General features: G+C 45.7%; 2 protein-coding genes across 2 annotated transcripts; one reads left to right on the top strand and one right to left on the bottom strand.

Moving 5' to 3' along the window:
• The first annotated feature begins 529 nt into the window (after positions 1 to 529).
• Positions 530 to 2979, top strand: LOC127329886 (chaperone protein ClpB1-like). Its single transcript, XM_051356298.2, has 6 exons — positions 530 to 1157; positions 1284 to 1477; positions 1579 to 1919; positions 2027 to 2294; positions 2380 to 2577; positions 2662 to 2979. The coding sequence occupies exons 1-6, from the start codon at positions 548 to 550 to the stop codon at positions 2884 to 2886; spliced, it is 1836 nt and encodes a 611-aa protein (XP_051212258.1). The 5' UTR covers positions 530 to 547; the 3' UTR covers positions 2887 to 2979.
• Positions 2980 to 3860: 881 nt separating this feature from the next.
• Positions 3861 to 8387, bottom strand: LOC139835454 (uncharacterized). Its single transcript, XM_071825307.1, has 2 exons — positions 7058 to 8387; positions 3861 to 5809 (listed from the first exon to the last, which is right to left on the bottom strand). Exons 1-2 carry the CDS (start codon positions 8385 to 8387, stop codon positions 3861 to 3863), a joined length of 3279 nt encoding a protein of 1092 aa, XP_071681408.1.
• Positions 8388 to 19154: the final 10767 nt, after the last annotated feature.

The raw sequence follows: 19154 nt of genomic DNA on the forward strand, positions 1-19154 counted from the left end.
GGATGCTTTAGGGGACGCGGCTGAAGATGCTCTAAGGCCAACAATGAAAAGCTCGGAAAATCGTTTCCATGCAGATTTTTTTGGGTTACTATTTCAAGTGGGCTGATGGCCAGTGCTGGTACATGGTCATGGACTCACGGTCTGTCAACAGCTGCTGAGTATGGAGCTCTGTTTGTCGAGTTGTTGTGTATCGATATCTTCTGTGCTCAGAAATAGATTTTGCTCCCCAGTCCGCATCGGAGCACTGTTTCTACACCGTCCGTACGAGACTTGGAGACTTTCCCGATAGCACTAGGAAACGATTTTTCTGTGTATATATAACGCACATAAAAGGCCACGAGGGAGCATCAATATTGTCACTGCCGATCGTGACCCCAGATTACCAACTATGGCAAGGGGCTGGGGCTCTTCTCTCGAACTGCCGACTGCTTCGTTGTTGGTACAACACGCTTGCTGCACTTTAGTTGCTACAGCTACCTCTGTTCTGTTTTGGTGGGCGTATAACTACTGCCGATCAACGAGAAGCCTGCGCGCCTACGGCCAAGACATGACCGGCACGGGCGATCCGGTGATCGGCCGCGACGCCGAGATCGACCGCGTCATCGACATCCTCTGTCGCCGGACCAAGAACTGCGCCGCGCTCGTCGGCGCCGCCGGAGTCGGCAAGACGGCCGTCGCCGAGGGGCTCGCCCAGCGCGTCGCCTCCGGGAAGGTTCCCGCTGCGCTCGTCGGGGCACGCGTCGTGGAGGTCGACCTTGGGGCCATGGTGGCCGGCACCACCCTACGCGGCATGTTCGAGAAACGCATCAAGAGCATCGTAAAGGAGGCGGAGGCATCCAACGGCAAGGTCATACTCTTCATAGATGAGATGCACATGCTCTACTCCTCCGACGCCTCCGACATGCTCAAGCCGGCGTTGGCCCGTGGACGCATCCGCTGCGTCGGAGCCACCACCTTTGATGAGTACCGCAAGTATATCGAGAAGGACCCTGCGCTCGAGCGACGGTTTCACAAAGTGCCGGTGGAAGAGCCGACCACGGAAGCAACCGTTGCTATCTTGCGGGGGTTAAAACAGCGGTTCCAAGACCACCATGGACTGGAAATCCAGGATGCCGCTCTTGTTGCTGCTGTGCACCTCGGTTCCCGCTATATCACCGGTAAGTCAAGAGCGGATAAGTTTGTCTCCTTGTGAAAATATAATGTCTTGATCGGATACCTTAATTGAAATACGTACTAGTTTTACAAATCTTGCCGAGATGATTTTTATTGTTGTCTACATGTAGGCCGTCAATTTCCAGACAAGGCAATTGATTTGATTGATGAGGCATGTACTGTCATAGCTAGAAAGATGGCGCAGATTGACAATAATGAGAACATTACTCAAAGCAGCCTACCAGATACTCTGGAAAGAAACCTGGAAATTAGCTCTACAAATACAGTGAAGAAAGCGGTTGTTAACCCAAATCATGTCGCACAAGTAGGCACTCTCTCCGCCTCTCTCTTTTTTACTTGTACTTTTCAAATTGGTTATATAATGCGATGTGATTGTCATGCATTTTCGACAACTATCATTTGAAGGTTGTGAGTCGATGGACTGGAATTCCTATTGCTACGCTCCATGAAGAGGAGAAAGACAAGTTAATTCACTTAGGGGACAGATTGCATGAGCGAGTTGTTGGTCAAGATGAAGCCGTCAATTTGGTTGCACGGGCGGTGTTGCGTTCAAGGGCAGGTCTTGATCAACCTAGCCAACCGATAGGTTCTTTCCTATTTTTGGGCCCATCCGGTGTTGGAAAAACTGAGCTTGCAAAAGCTCTTGCGGAGCAGCTATTTGACAGTGAAAAGATGCTTATTAGGGTTGACATGTCTGAGTATGATAGCGTTGGTTCAATAACACGTCTCATTGGAGCACCTCCGAGGTATTACATACTTTCTTATACTTATCTTCCTTTGACGTTAAGTTATATTTTCATGATTTAACTAGTTTTACTCATACGAATGTATCATATATAATCTCTCTTAAAAGCTATATTGGATATGACGATGCTGGACAATTGACTGAGAAGGTGAGAAGGCATCCGTACAGCCTCATCCTTTTTGATGAAGTGGAGAAGGCGCATCCCTCCGTGTTCAATATTTTTCTTCAAATTCTTGATGATGGTATATTGACTGATGGCAAAGGCAGAACCGTGGACTTCAAAAATACCATCATCATTTTGACCTCAAATCTAGGATCAAAGCACCTAATCGCACAATCATCAGGAGAAGTTGCAAAAAACCTTGTCATGAAACAGGTTTGTTAATCCCAAAATGTCATGCAAGTACTCGATCCAAGGGTTGCCTACCACTAACTGTCATACATGTTCTTGGTTTATGCAGGTTCAGGAATTCTTCAGTCCTGAGCTTCTCAATAGAATGAGTGAGATAGTAATATTTGAACCTCTTTCGCACGAACAGCTGAAAGAGGTTGCAAAAATCCAGATTAAGAACGTTGTAGCTCGTGTAGCAAACAAGGGCATCTCTCTGTCTGCAAGTGACGCCGTGTTGGACGTCATCTTATCGGAATCATATAACCCGGTTAGCACCTCTAGCCCATTTTTCTATTTCACGCAAAAGTTTATCCTTAATTTTGAATAGCCATGTTTATACTTATACACGCAGATGTATGGTGCGAGGCCTGTAAGGAGGTGGGTGCAAAATAATGTGATGACGACGCTCTCTGAGATGCTAGTCAAAGGCGAGGTTTGTGAAGGCTCTGAAATATTCATCGACGCAACAGATGGCAAGAAGGGGTTGAAGTACCAAGTGGCGAAGATCCCGGTGACAGAACGTTCTAGCGCATGCGACGGAACAGTTTTAACCATGAACTGTATAGGGACGCGATGACGATGGTCAGGCCGGAAGAGCAATAAAATCTCCTTTCGAAACTAAGAAAATGAACCATGTGAATCTTGTACTGCCAACGAAAAGAAACGTGCACTGCCCTTTGAAAATATGTAAGCCTGAAATATATTTGGTGAAAAGGAGGAAAGCCATAAAGGCAGGATGTGCTGTGTACATTTTTTTTTTGGATAAAGGATGCGCTGTGTACATATATATGACATACTACCTTTTTTAGGGATACGAACCAACTAGCGGGCGAGCGGCGGCGGTCAGACACTCAGACCTTGTCCCTCCCCATCGATCTCAGCCGCCGCCCGCCGGATTTTGGTGCGCCCATGCTACTAGTGCGCCGCCCCCTCCCTCCCGACCCCTCCCTCCCGGGCCGCTCGCGCGGGCGGTTCCGGAGGGCGCCCCCCACCTCCGCCAACAGCCGATCTTCGAGTTCCCCTTGCCGCCGGCGCCAGCGGGGGTGGCGGCGCCCCGCCGCCGAAGGCAGAGGGCAGGTGGGCGGACCTCTCTTGCGTCCTATTCGAGCGGAGAGAGGGCGAGGTGGAGGGCTGCGGTGGTGCGGCAGGCCGAGGCGGTGAAGGCGGGCGGCCGGGGTAGCGCGGTGGTCGGCGGTGCAGCGTGGAGCGGCGCCGCGACGGGATGCGAAGGGCGGCGATTGCCGCTGCCGGCGCAAGGTCTAGGCCCCCGATGTGGGCCAGTGGCCCGCAGTTGCTCGTGCCCGAGACGGTGTCTGCAACCCGGCGGAGGATCATTCCGTTGCAGGTAAAATACAACAAGTATTGGTAGGGTATTGGATCGTGCCTCACCATGGGCAACGTCCGTGTATATTTATATTAGAGTATAGTCGGTTACAGAGAGCTACAAAGGCACACGCCTTAGGCTGATTCAGCCGTATACAACAAGGACTAGTACAATCTAATTGTTAGCTAAAACGTGATAAGCACGTTGTTTATCATCCTCCCTCAATCTCAACCGGGCTCCATAAGGTTGAGATTGTGTCTACATGCTTCAAATGCTGGTAAAGGCAATGGCTTTGTAAATATATCAGCTACCTGATCTTTGGAAGATATAAATCTGATCTGAAGTTGTTTCTGAGCTACCCTTTCTCTCACAAAATGAAAATCAACTTCAATATGTTTGGTGCGAGCATGAAACACCGGATTTGAAGACAAATATGTAGCACCAATATTGTCACACCATAATATGGGTATTCTATGCTCAGAAAGACCCAACTCCTTGAGTAAGGATTGTACCCAAATAATTTCAGCTGTTGCATTTGCCACTGCCTTGTACTCAGACTCTGTACTAGACCTGGAAACAGTAGCTTGTTTCCGTGCATTCCAGGCGATCAAATTTCCTCCATAAAAGATTGCATATCCCCCTGTAGATCGCCTGTCATCCAAGTTGCCAGCCCAATCCGCATCAGAAAATGCAGAAATAAGAGAATCACGAGTGGCGCGGATAGTCAATCCATGAGACACCGTGAAGCGGACAAACCGAAGAATACGCTTAACTGCAGTCCAATGAGTATCTCTCGGAGCATGAAGAAACTGGCACACTTTGTTGACTGCAAAAGACAAATCCGGCCTTGTAAGAGTGAGATATTGCAACCCACCAACCACACTTCGATATCTGGTAGCAGCATCAGCAGATAGTAATATGCCTTCATGTGCAGAAAGCCTGTCAACAATAGTCATAGGTGTGGAGGCAGGAGTGCACTTCAACATGCCGGCTCGCTGAAGAAGATCAATAGCATATTTCTTCTGCGTGAGAACAAGGCTAGAAGGCTGATGATGAACTTCAATCCCAAGGAAAAAATGTAACTTGCCAAGATCTTTCACAGCAAAAGCATCACGCATCTGGGCTACCAATCGAGTCGTGGCAGAAGGAGAGGAGCTGACGACTATGATATCATCAACATATACAAGCAGAAACATGGTGAGATCTGCCTTGGAGAGAATAAACAGAGAAGTATCCGCAGTAGAAGCTCGAAAACCAAGAGAACCAAGAACAGAGCTAAGACGAGCATGCCATGCTCTTGGAGCCTGTTTGAGTCCATAGATGGCCTTCTTGAGATGACACAAATGAGATGGACGCAAAGGATCCTCAAAACCGGGGGGTTGCCGCATGAATACTTCTTCTTCTAGGACACCATTCAAAAATGCATTTTGTATATCTAGTTGATGTAAATGCCAGCCGCGAGATACTGCAAGAGCTAGAAGAAGACGAATAGTAGTTGGTTTAACAACTGGACTAAAAGTATCCGCATAATCCTCACCATAACGCTGTCGAAATCCTTTCGCCACAAGCCTTGCTTTATAGCGCTCAAGAGATCCATCCGAATTTTTCTTTACCTTAAACACCCACTTCGAGTCGATAATGTTGACCCCAGGGCGAGGAGGAATAAGCTGCCACGTCTCATTTTTTAGCAAAGCAAAGTATTCAGCATCCATAGCTTCCTTCCAATGCGGAGTAGAGAGAGCATCACGCAGGTCACGAGGTTCAGCAAGTGCCTTCTCTGCTGCATGGGACATGCACACAGCAGTCCAGGCAACCGTTCCATCCGTTCGTTGCTTGGGCTGTTGAATTCCTCGCTGAAGACGAGTGACGGGTCGAGTCGGGGCTGCTGGTGGTGGCCCAGGAACTGGGGGCGGAGGTTGTCCAGGTTCTGACGACGAAGAGCAAGACGGAGAAGAGAACTCCAGACGCTGGGGCGTGACCAGCTCATGACGATGGGCCAAACAAGGCCGCGATGAAGGGGTCACAGGGGAGGCCCGGTCAGATGTCACCGAAGCCTGCACGGGCGACAGAAGCGGGAGCGAACCCGATCCAGCATGGGGTACGCCAGACGAGGCATGCACATGATCGACGTCCTGGTCCTCCGTAAGCAATTCCAAGCGAGCTCCACGACCTTTCCCTGCACCATGGTTAGGCAAAAGCAAGGAAGTATGTGCAATATCATCAAATTGGCCAGAACTAGGAGTAGAATGATTTGTAGACTCATGTGGTGAGGTGGGTAGATTGGAAAAGGGAAAAACTCCTTCATCGAAAACAACATCACGAGAGATATAGACTCTATTAGTAGGGACATGGAGACACTTATAGCCTTTGTGTAAGGAGCTGTAGCCAAGAAAAACACACTTCTTGGAACGGAATTCAAGCTTTCTATTATTGTATGGACGCAGGTGAGGCCAACACGCACAACCAAACACCCGGAAAAAGGTATAGTCGGGGGCTTCACCAAAAAGACGTTCTAGAGGAGACTTCATGTCAATGACACGACTAGGTAGTCGATTGATGAGAAAACATGCCGTAGAAAAGGCATCACTCCAATATGGAAAAGGAACTGAGGCATGCGCCAGGAGAGTGAGACCAGTCTCAACAATGTGTCGATGTTTTCGTTCAGCTGTTCCGTTTTGTTGGTGAGTGTGAGGACATGATACTCGATGGGACACACCAAGGTCATCAAAAAACTTATTAAGTTTGATATACTCTCCTCCCCAGTCAGTTTGGACATGAAGAATTTTCCTGCTAAGTAAACGCTCAACATGACGCTGGAATTGAATGAATACATTGAAAACATCACTTTTGCGCTTGAGAAGATATAACCATGTAAAGCGACTATAACCATCAATGAAACTGACATAATATGTGTGTCCACTAACAGATGATTGAGCAGGACCCCAAACATCCGAATAAATAATTTCAAGAGGTGCTGAGATTACACGACTAGAGAGAGAGAAAGGCAATTGATGACTTTTGCCTTGTTGACAAGCATCACAAATTACATGACTCGATACATTGGATGAAGGAAGTTGTCTATGATGTAAAATATGCTTAACTACTTGTGTAGAGGGATGTCCTAAACGACAGTGCCACTTGTCATGTGACACTTTTATTCCACTGAAAACTTGTCTAAGAAGAGACTCATCAAGCCGATAAAGACCACCATGGCACCTCCCACTAAGAAGAATGGCCCTCGTGCGCCGATCCTTAACAAGGAAAAAATTAGGGTGAAACTCAATAAAAACTTGATTATCTATAGTGAATCTTCTAACGGATAAAAGGCTACGAGTGACCGAAGGAACATGTAAGATACTTTTAAGATGCAAAGATTTAGAAGGAGTATGAAGAATAGAATGGCCAATATGATGGATATGCATACCGTTCCCGTTTGCCGCATGAACTTGGTCGGTGCCGGTGTAGTTTTCCTTCATGGTGAGCTTATCAAGATGATTGGTGAGGTGGTCGGTTGCGCCCGTGTCCATGTACCACCCAGGATCAACATTGTAGGATGTAGTTTGGCCTCCACTACGGCCATGTGTGGTAGCAGCTGCAACTTGACGGTCCATGTATCGCCCATCATTGTTGCTGCCTAGGTAGTCGGTTTTGAACCTCTTGAAGCAGCTGGATGCTGTATGACCCAACTTGTCACAAATCTGACATAGAGGCCGATTCCCTCCTCCATCACGTCCATTGCTGCCATCACGGTACTGTCCTCCTCCGCGAGTGTCGCCCTGTCGCGGACGATAGCCACCACTTGGATTGTATCCGCCACGATTGGAGGGGCCTCCTCCCCCTCCGGAATTGTAACCCTGACCAGCTGGTTTATTGAAGTACCCCGGTCTGGCCTGTGTACGTGGATCAGGGCGATAATCACCCTGGTGGGGAAACCTGCCACCTCCCTTGGAAGCAGCATTAGCAGCCTGAAAACTCTGATTGCCGTGAAGCTCGGCCTTCTTAGCCTCAACCCGCTGTTCCTTATTGCAAAGCTGAGAGAATAGATCCTTCTCTGATACAGGTATCGTACTATTGGAGATGATGTCAACAATCCCCTCATAGTCATCATCAAGGCCCTTCAAGAGATAGGAGACGAATTCCTCGTACCGCAAGGGCTGCCCGATGGAAGTAAGGATGTCGGAGAGGCTCTTGACCTTATTGAAGTAGACCGACATTGATGAATCAAGCTTCTTCACCTCCTGAAGCTGACCACGGATAGCCATGTACCGTGCTGTCGACTGCGAAGCAAAGCTCGAAGCGATAGTAGACCACGCCTCCTGCGCGGTGGAGCAGAAAACAATCATGCCCTGGACAGCCTCAGTTGAGGTAGACATGATCGCAGTCAAGATGGCGGCATCCTGCTGATGCCACGCCGTATACGCAGGATTGTAGATGCGTTTTGGTGCTGTTGGATCCGTGGCAGATTGCGGATTGTTGATCTCCGCCTCAGGGCACGGAAAGCTCCCATCAAGAAAGCCAAGGAGAAGCTGACTGCGAAGAACTTGAGTAACAGCTGCACGCCAGTAGATGTAGTTGTCGGAGCCGAGGCGCACGGTGAGGAGCGGGGCAAAGTTGAAGGGCCCCGGAGTGGATGACGATGATCCGGCGGCGAAGTTCAGGGTAGGATTGATCACAGGAGTGCTCCCTGCACTTCCCAAGCTTCCCAAGCTGCTCTTGGAGGAGGAGACTGCGTCGCTCATGGAGGAAGACGACATCTCGACGGAGTAGATCGGTTTTCAGAGGAGGGCGGCGAGATTAGGCTCTGATACCATAAAATACAACAAGTATTGGTAGGGTATTGGATCGTGCCTCACCATGGGCAACGTCCGTGTATATTTATATTAGAGTATAGTCGGTTACAGAGAGCTACAAAGGCACACGCCTTAGGCTGATTCAGCCGTATACAACAAGGACTAGTACAATCTAATTGTTAGCTAAAACGTGATAAGCACGTTGTTTATCAGCAGGTTAGCTGGCTTCTCGCCTATTGCCGCGCAACCGTGTCGGATCCCGTGCTTGGTCGTCTTCTCCGCAGCCGGTTAGTGGCGTGGGGGCTGCTGGCCTAGCATGAATAAAGGTGGTTGTCCTAGAGCCTTTCTTGTGCGAAGATGGAGACCTTCCTGAAGTCAGTCTCTCTTGATCTGGCCGAAGTGGTGTGTTCCGGAAACCTCCGCCGGCGGATGTAACAACGCTTTTTTTGCCTGGAGTTCGCTGGATCGGTGGTATTCTGTCGGATGCACCCATGCTTTTATTCCGGCCGATTGGTTCTGGAGGGAGCATCGCGAAGCTCTGTTCTTTCTTGCCATATGGAAACATGCTCCATGGCGAAGTTAGAGGCGGAGAATACCATGAGGGCCGGACTGGAGGACTTGCTATGGAGGTTCAAGTTTTTTAGCGTTGTTGAGGGGTTTGCTTGGTATTCTGGGTTTCGCAACAACAATATGCAAGAGGGGGCGGCAATACAGGTGAATTTCAGAGTCTTACCTTTCAGGATGAAAATCCAAGGTCTGGCCTTAACTGGTTGTGTCTGGCAATGACCTTGTTGGAGACATTGTTTTGAAAGCGGAGACTGTCTTCAGGGTGAAAATCTAAGATCTTCTGATCGAGCGACGATAGTGTTTGTGCACTGTTACCTTCTTGGAGGCGTCGCTTTTAGAGAGTCTGGAGTTCATGCGTTGTTTTGGTAGTGGATGTACCGTTGTTGCTAGGGCTGAAATACTGTGGCGGGACTTTTCTTTTATGTAGTTCTTCTTTCTTTTTTTAGCCGTGTGCATCCGTAATACTATTAGAGTATTGCGTTGTTGCAGAGACCGGATGTAATTAGCATCTTCTTAATATTAATATATACTCTTATCGAAAAAATATATGATATGCAGTCCAGGTCTGGATGATTGCAGCAGGATCGATCGTCTAATAAGCTGGCAGCTTAGCACGCATGAAGTCTAGCGTGGTGCAACTGCAAGCGCCTTACATTGATCAGTGCCATGACTCAGCGGATCCCACGGTGGTCACGGCCCCTCCGGCCGGTTCTCGGTGCAGGCGTCCTCTGTATCAATGTGATACATAGCGATTTTATTTCATTTATTATTCAACAATAAAGACTAGCAAAATCCTTACAACAAACTTATAGACTGAAGCCGCCCAAACAAATCGCACCACCTACTAGCTCGATGATAGGTGTGACAAACGTGGCCTAGTTCCCTGGAAATAACCATCGTCGGCTCACCAGCCAAAGTGAACACCTATACATCATCAGCTCACCGACAAACTTAAGAAAGCGCCTCATATGCATGCTCTAAGAAGTCACGGCCGTCATCTTCCGCTAACCCATCTCTAAGTTGTAAACGAAGTGGAGGCCCTCGCCGGGCCAGCCAGCAGCACCTGCACGCGAACACCTATGCATCGCCATCAAAGCTCCTCAGCACCATGCTACCGTGTCCTACCAACGAAGCAGCTTGAAGTCACCAGAAGATCTGTCGTGTGTAGCACCTATCACCATGACTGTGTGTAGTGTAAAACGTATGATCAGGTGGAAAAGAACGAAAATGCTATGGAGAACCTGCTCACGCCCCTCCCTGAAATCTCACCATCCACCCCGCATCTTGAACCATCCCTTATTAGTATACATATATCATTAAATTTCATGTATTTCAATGCACCCCATATTTCCTAACATACGGTCATGTATTCCCGTACCTACTAGTCCCACTAGCTGGCGGGGCGTCGACGCATTCATCACACAACGAACACCCACCACTGTTCACCTTCTCCTTCCCCGGGCTACCTCCATTCTCAAAGACTAATTAGCTTCATCTTCCAGTGTGTTTTCTATTCTTCATCTCCACCCGGACATAGCTAATTATATGGCATATGCACCAAACAAACCAGGACAGTAATGTACTGTTTGTACAACATGTGGATTACGGCTTCTTAATCAAACTTAAAAAAAGACTGTTAGATAAATCATCAACTTTGCTATTTACATCATGTGTGAATAGGTAAACCACATCTCAATAAAACTGGGATTCCCATCTTAATCTTTTAATATGATTTCTGAGCACAGAATCGTTGATTCTACCATCTTACCTCTCGGGTGCAACATCAGCTACTATCCCGCAAGTAGAATTCTACAATGGCTGCCACCTCCACTCCATTATTAGCATCGCTTCTGGATTAGTATGTCTGGAAAGGAAGGTGTTTCTCTCGATGGCATGTTTGTCTCAAGGTTGAAGACGGTTCTACAGTAAGCTACTGTTGGAGATATGCCCAAGAGGCAATAATAAAAGTGGTTATTATATATATCTTTATGTTTATGATAAATGTTTATATACCATGCTATAATTGTATTAACCGAAACATTGATACATGTGTGATATGTAAACAAACAAAGAGTCCCTAGTAAAGCCTCTTAACTAGCTTGTTGATTAATAGATGATTAGTTTCATAATCATGAACATTGGATGTTATTAATAACAAGGTTATATCATTATATGAATGATGTAATGGACACACCCAATTAAGCGTAGCATAAGATCACGTCATTAAGTTATTTGCTATAAGCTTTCGATACATAGTTACCTAGTCCTTATGACCATGAGATCATGTAAATCACTTATACCGGAAAGGTACTTTGATTACATCAAACGCCACTGCGTAAATGGGTGGTTATAAAGGTGGGATTAAGTATCTGGAAAGTATGAGTTGAGGCATATGGATCAATAGTGGGATTTGTCCATCCCGATGACGGATAGATATACTCTGGGCCCTCTCGGTGGAATGTCGTCTAATGTCTTGCAAGCATATGAATAAGTTCATAAGAGACCACATACCACAGTACGAGTAAAGAGTACTTGTCAGGAGACGAGGTTGAACAAGGTATATAGTGATACCGATGATCAAACCTCGGACAAGTAAAATATCGCGTGACAAAGGGAATTGGTATCATATGTGAATGGTTCATTCGATCACTAAAGTCATCGTTGAATATGTGGGAGCCATTATGGATCTCCAGATCCCGCTATTGGTTATTGGTCGGAGTGAGTACTCAACCATGTCCGCATAGTTCGCGAACCGTATGGTGACACACTTAAAGTTGGATGTTGAAATGGTAGAACTTGAATATGGAATGGAGTTCGAATATTTGTTCGGAGTCCCGGATGAGATCCCGGACATCACGAGGAGTTCCGGAATGGTCCGGGGAATAAGATTCATATATAGGATGTCATTTTATGTGAATTAAAATGATTCGGAAGGTTCTATGGAAGGTTCTAGAAGGTTCTAGAAAAGTCCGGAAGAACACACCAAGGAAGGTGGAGTCCACATGGGACTCCACCTCCATGGCCGGCCAATCCTAGGTGGGGTGGAGTCCCAAGTGGACTCCCCCTTTGGGGGCCGGCCACCCCCCCCCCCCCCCCCATATGGAAGGTGGAACTCCCACCTCTAGTGGGAGTCCTAGCTTGGGAAGGTTTCCCATCATATGGAAGGTTTTGGGTTCGGGTCTTATTCGGAGACTTGTAGTCCAACACTTGGGGCTTCCACCTATATAATGAGGGGCCAAGGGGAGGGGGCCGGCCACACCAAAGCCACCACCTTGGCCGCCCCCTATAGTGGCCGGCCACCCCCTCTCCCCAAACCCTAGCACCCCGCTCCTCCACCATATCCCGCACGCTTAGCGAAGCTCCGCCGGATTTCTCCACCGCCACCGACACCACGCCGTCGTGCTGTCGGATTCAAGAGGAGCTACTACTTCCGCTGCCCGCTGGAACGGGGAGGTGGACGTCGTCTTCATCAACAACCGAACGTGTGACCGAGTACGGAGGTGCTGCCCGTTCGTGGCGCCGTGATCAAGATCTTCTACGCGCTTTTGCAAGCGGCAAGTGATCGTCTACCGCAGCAACAAGAGCCTCATCTTGTAGGCTTTGGAATCTCTTCAAGGGTGAGACTCGATAATCCCCTCGTTGCTACCGTCTTCTAGATTGCATCTTGGCTTGGATTGCGTGTTCGCCGTAGGAAAATTTTTGTTTTCTATGCTACGTTATCCTACAGTGGTATCAGAGCCGTGTCTATGCATAGATGGTTGCACGAGTAGAACACAATGGTTTGTGGGCGTTGATGCTCTTGTTATCTTTAGTTGAGTACTTTGCATCTTTGTGGCATAGTGGGATGAAGCGGCTCGGGCTAACTTTACATGACCGCGTTCATGAGATTTGCTCCACGCTCGACATGCAACTTGTATTGCATAAGTGGCTTTGCGGGTGTCTGTCTCTCCTACTATAGTGAAGATTCAATTTACTCTTCTATTGACAACACTAGTATCACCGTTGTGGTTGATGTTCGTAGGTAGATTGGATCTTACTCGAAAACCCTAAACCACGTAAAATATGCAAACCAAATTAGAGAACGTCTAACTTGTTTTTGCAGGGTTTGGTGATGTGATATGGCCATAATGTGATGATGAATATGTATGAGATGATCATTATTGTATTGTGGCAACCGGCAGGAGCCTTATGGTTGTCTTTAAATTTCATGTTGAGTAGTATTTCAAAGTAGTTGTAACAGTTGCTACATGGAGGACGATCATGAAGACGGCGCCATTGACCTTGGTGCTTCGCCGACGATGATGGAGATCATGCCCGTTGATGATGGAGATCATGTCCACGCTTTGGAGATGAAGATCAAAGGCGCAAAGACAAAAGGGCCATATCATATCACATATGAACTGCATGTGATGTTAATCCTTTTATGAATCTTATTTTGCTTAGATCGCGACGGTAGCATTATAAGATGATCCCTCTCACTAAAATCTCAAGATAATAAAGTGTTCATCCTTAGTAGCACCGTTGCCAAGACTTGTCGTTTCGAAGCATCTCGTGATGATCGGGTGTGATAGAATCAACAAGTGCATACAACGGGTGCAAGCGATTTGCACATGCGGATACTAAGGTGGCCTTGACGAGCCTAGCATGTACAGACATGGTCTCGGAACACGTGATACCGAAAGGTAGAGCATGAATCATATGATTGATATGATGAACACTTTGAGTGTTCGCCATTGAAATTACATCTTGTCTCGTGATGATCGGGCATAGGTGTGATGGATTTGGTTCGTGTGATCACTAAGACAATGCGAGGGATATTGTTTTGAGTGGGAGTTCACCTAGTTTTTAATTATATTGAATTAAAATTTTGAACTCAATTTGTCATAAACATTAGTCTAAACTATTGCAAATATGTTGTAGATATGGCGTCCCCAATCAATTTTAACCAGTTCCTAGAGAAAGAAAAGCTTAAGAGCAACGGTAGCAACTTCACCGACTGGTTCCGTCATGTGAGGATCTTCCTCAATGGCGGAAATCTGCAATATGTGCTTGATGCACCGCTAGGTGACCCTCCTGCAGAAACTGAAACCGATGAAGTAAAGAATGTTTACGCGACTCGGAAAACTCGGTACTCTCAAGTTCAGTGTGCCATCCTGTGCAGTCTGGAAGCCGATCTTCAAAAACGTTTTGAGCACCACGATCCACATGAGTTAATCAATGAGTTAAAGACTATCTTTGAGACTCATGCGGCCGTGGAATGCTATGAAGCATCGAAACACTTCTTCAGCTGCATGATGGAAGAAGGCAGCTCCGTTAGTGAGCACATGCTCGCCATGACCGGGCATGCGAAGAAACTCAGTGACTTGGGAATAGTGATTCCTAACAGACTGGGGATTAATCGTGTCCTTCAATCACTGCCACCTAGTTATAAGAACTTTGTGATGAATTACAATATGCAGAACATGAACAAAGAGTTACCTGAACTCTTCGCCATGCTAAAATCTGCTGAGATTGAAATTAAGAAAGAGCACCAAGTGTTGATGGTCAACAAGACCACCAGCTTCAAGAAATAGGGCAAGTCTAAAGGCAAGAACAAGAAGAGTGGCAAGAAAGCTGCCACGCCTCCTGTGAAACCTAAGTCTGGCCCTAAGCCTGATGCTGAGTGCTATTACTGCAAGGAGAAGGGACACTGGAAGCGTAATTGCTCCAAGTATTTGGCGGATCTAAGGAGCGGCCTTGTCAAGAAGAAGAAAGAAGGTATATCTGATATACATGTTATAGATGTTTATCTTACTGGTTCTCGTACTAGTACCTGGGTATTTGATACTGGTTCGGTTGCTCATATTTGTAACTCGAAACAGGAACTAAAGAATAAACGAAGACTACTAAAGGATGAAGTGACCATGCGCGTTGGAAATGGATCCAAAGTCGATGTGATCGCTGTCGGCACACTTCCTCTACATCTACCTTCGGGATTAGTTTTAAGCCTAAATAATTGTTATTTTGTACCCGCGTTGAGCATGAACATTATATCAGGATCTTGTTTAATGCAAGACGGTTATTCATTCAAGTCTGAGAATAATGGTTGTTCTATTTTTATGAATAATATTTTTTATGGTCGAGCACCTGAAAAGAATGGCTTATTTCTGTTAGATCTCGATAGTAGTGATACACATATACATAACATTGATGCTAAGCGAATTAAATTGAATGATAATTCTACTTATATGTGGCACTGTCGTCTTGGTCATATTGGAGTGAAACGCATGAAGAAACTCCATACCGATGGATTACTTGAATCACTTGACTTTGAGTCACTTGATAGATGTGAAGCATGTCTGATGGGAAAAATGACTAAGACTCCATTCTCGGGTATGATGGAGCGAGCTCTCGACTTATTGGAAATCATACATACGATGTATGCGGACCAATGAGTGTAGCATCGCGCGGTGGTTATCGTTATGTTCTAACCTTCACAGATGATTTGAGTAGATATGGGTATATCTATTTAATGAAACATAAATCCGAAACTTTCGAGAAGTTTAAGGAATTCCAAAGTGAAGTAGAAAATCAACGTAACAAGAAGATTAAATTTCTACGATCTGATCGCGGAGGTGAATATCTGAGTTATGAGTTTGGCATGCATTTAAAGAAATGCGGAATACTTTCACAATTGACACCGCCGGGAACACCACAACGAAACGGTGTGTCCGAACGTCGTAATCGAACTCTCTTAGATATGGTTCGATCTATGATGTCTCTTACTGATTTGCCGTTATCATTTTGGAGTTATGCATTAGAGACAGCCGCATTCACTTTAAATAGAGCACCATCAAAATCCGTTGAAACGACACCGTATGAATTATGGTTTAATAAGAAACCTAAGCTGTCGTTCCTTAAAGTTTGGGGTTGCGAAGCCTATGTAAAAAAGTTACAACCGGACAAGCTAGAACCCAAAGCGGAGAAATGCGTCTTCATAGGATACCCTAAGGAAACTATAGGGTACACTTTCTATCACAGATCCGAAGGCAAGATCTTTGTTGCTAAAAACGGAACCTTTCTTGAGAAAGAATTTCTCACTAAAGAAGTGACTGGAAGAAAAGTAGAACTCGATGAGATTGAAGAATCTCTGCTTGTTGATCAGAGTAGCACAGTGCCGGAAGATGTTCCTGTACCGCCTGCACCGGCAACAGAGGAAGCTAATGATAATGATCATGAAACTTCAAATGAGATAACTACTGAACCTCGCAGATCGACAAGGGAACATGCCACTCCAGATTGGTATGATCCTTGTCTAAATGTCATGATTGTGGATAACAATGATGAAGACCCTGCGACGTATGAAGAAGCGATGATGAGCCCAGATTCCAACAAATGGCAAGAAGCCATGAAATCCGAAATGGGATCCATGTATGATAACAAAGTATGGACTTTGGTAGACTTACACGATAGCGAAAGGCTGTCGAGAATAAATGGATCTTCAAGAGAAAAACAGATGCTGATGGTAATATTACTGTCTATAAAGCTCGACTTGTCGCAAAGGGTTTCCGACAAATTCAAGGTGTTGACTACGATGAGACTTTCTCACCTGTAGCGAAGCTAAAATCTGTGAGGATTTTGTTAGCAATAGCTGCATTTTTCGATTATGAGATTTGGCAGATGGATGTCAAAACGGCGTTCCTTAATGGAGACATTGAGGAAGAGTTGTATATGGTACAACCCAAAGGTTTTGTCGATCCTAAAAATGCTGACAAAGTATGCAAACTTCAGCGTTCAATCTATGGACTGAAGCAAGCATCAAGAAGTTGGAACCGACGCTTTGATAAGGTGATCAAAGACTTCGGGTTTATACAGTGTCATGGAGAGGCCTGTATTTACAAGAAAGTGAGTGGGAGCTCTGTAGCGTTCCTGATATTATATGTAGATGACATATTATTGATTGGGAATGATATAGAACTATTAAGCAGTGTAAAAGGTTATTTGAATAATAGTTTTTCAATGAAAGACCTTGGTGAAGCATCATATATATTAGGCATCAAGATTTATAGAGATAGATCAAGACGTCTAATAGGGCTATCACAGAGTACATACCTGGACAAGATTCTAAAGAAGTTTAGAATGGACGAAAGTAAGAAAGGATTCTTACCTATGTTACCAGGCAAGGTCTTGAGTAAGACTCAAGGTCCGGCTACGGCAGAAGAAAGAGAAAGGATGAGTCAGATCCCCTATGCCTCGGCGATGGGCTCTATCATGTATGCCATGCTATGTACAAGACCGGATATAGCACATCTTTGTTAGTTTGACTAGCAGATATCAAAGTGATCCAGGAATGGAACATCGGACAGCCGTCAAGAATATCTGAAGTACTTGAAAAGAACTAAGGATATGTTTCTTTGTTATGGAGGTGACCAAGAGCTCGTTGTAACAAGTTACACCGATGCAAGTTGGAACACTGATCCCGATGACTCTAAGTCACAATCGGGTACGTGTTTATATTGAATGGTGCTGCGATAAGCTGGGCAAGCTCGGCAAAGGCACGGTGGCGAAATCCTCAACAGAATCGGAGTACATAGCGGCTTCAGAGGCTTCATCAGAAGCGGTATGGATGAAGAGGTTCATTGTAGAGCTCGGTGTGGTTCCTAGTTCATTGGACCCACTAGTCATCTACTGTGACAACATGGGTGCCATCGCCAATGCACAAGAACCAAGGTCACACAAGAGGCTGAAGCATATCAAGCTGCGTTATCATTCGATTCGCGAGTACATCGAAGATGGAGAAGTAAAGATTTGCAAAGTACATACTGATCTGAATGTAGCAGATCCGTTGACTAAAGCTCTCCCTAGGGCAAAGCATGACCAACACCAGAATGCCATGGGTGTTAGGTACCTTACAATGTAATCTAGATTATTGACTCTAGTGCAAGTGGGAGACTGTTGGAGATATGCCCAAGAGGCAATAATAAAAGTGGTTATTATATATATCTTTATGTTTATGATAAATGTTTATATACCATGCTATAATTGTATTAACCGAAACATTGATACATGTGTGATATGTAAACAAACAAAGAGTCCCTAGTAAAGCCTCTTAACTAGCTTGTTGATTAATAGATGATTAGTTTCATAATCATGAACATTGGATGTTATTAATAACAAGGTTATATCATTATATGAATGATGTAATGGACACACCCAATTAAGCGTAGCATAAGATCACGTCATTAAGTTATTTGCTATAAGCTTTCGATACATAGTTACCTAGTCCTTATGACCATGAGATCATGTAAATCACTTATACCGGAAAGGTACTTTGATTACATCAAACGCCACTGCGTAAATGGGTGGTTATAAAGGTGGGATTAAGTATCCGGAAAGTATGAGTTGAGGCATATGGATCAATAGTGGGATTTGTCCATCCCGATGACGGATAGATATACTCTGGGCCCTCTCGGTGGAATGTCGTCTAATGTCTTGCAAGCATATGAATAAGTTCATAAGAGACCACATACCACAGTACGAGTAAAGAGTACTTGTCAGGAGACGAGGTTGAACAAGGTATATAGTGATACCGATGATCAAACCTCGGACAAGTAAAATATCGCGTGACAAAGGGAATTGGTATCATATGTGAATGGTTCATTCGATCACTAAAGTCATCGTTGAATATGTGGGAGCCATTATGGATCTCCAGATCCCGCTATTGGTTATTGGTCGGAGTGAGTACTCAACCATGTCCGCATAGTTCGCGAACCGTATGGTGACACACTTAAAGTTGGATGTTGAAATGGTAGAACTTGAATATGGAATGGAGTTCGAATATTTGTTCGGAGTCCCGGATGAGATCCCGGACATCACGAGGAGTTCCGGAATGGTCCGGGGAATAAGATTCATATATAGGATGTCATTTTATGTGAATTAAAATGATTCGGAAGGTTCTATGGAAGGTTCTAGAAGGTTCTAGAAAAGTCCGGAAGAACACACCAAGGAAGGTGGAGTCCACATGGGACTCCACCTCCATGGCCGGCCAATCCTAGGTGGGGTGGAGTCCCAAGTGGACTCCCCCTTAGGGGGCCGGTGATACGTCTCCAACGTATCGATAATTTCTTATGTTCCATGCTACTTTATTGATGATACCTACATGTTTTATGCACATTATATGTCATA

Source organism: Lolium perenne, chromosome 2, assembly GCF_019359855.2.
Source record: "Lolium perenne isolate Kyuss_39 chromosome 2, Kyuss_2.0, whole genome shotgun sequence".
NCBI lineage: Eukaryota > Viridiplantae > Streptophyta > Magnoliopsida > Poales > Poaceae > Lolium > Lolium perenne.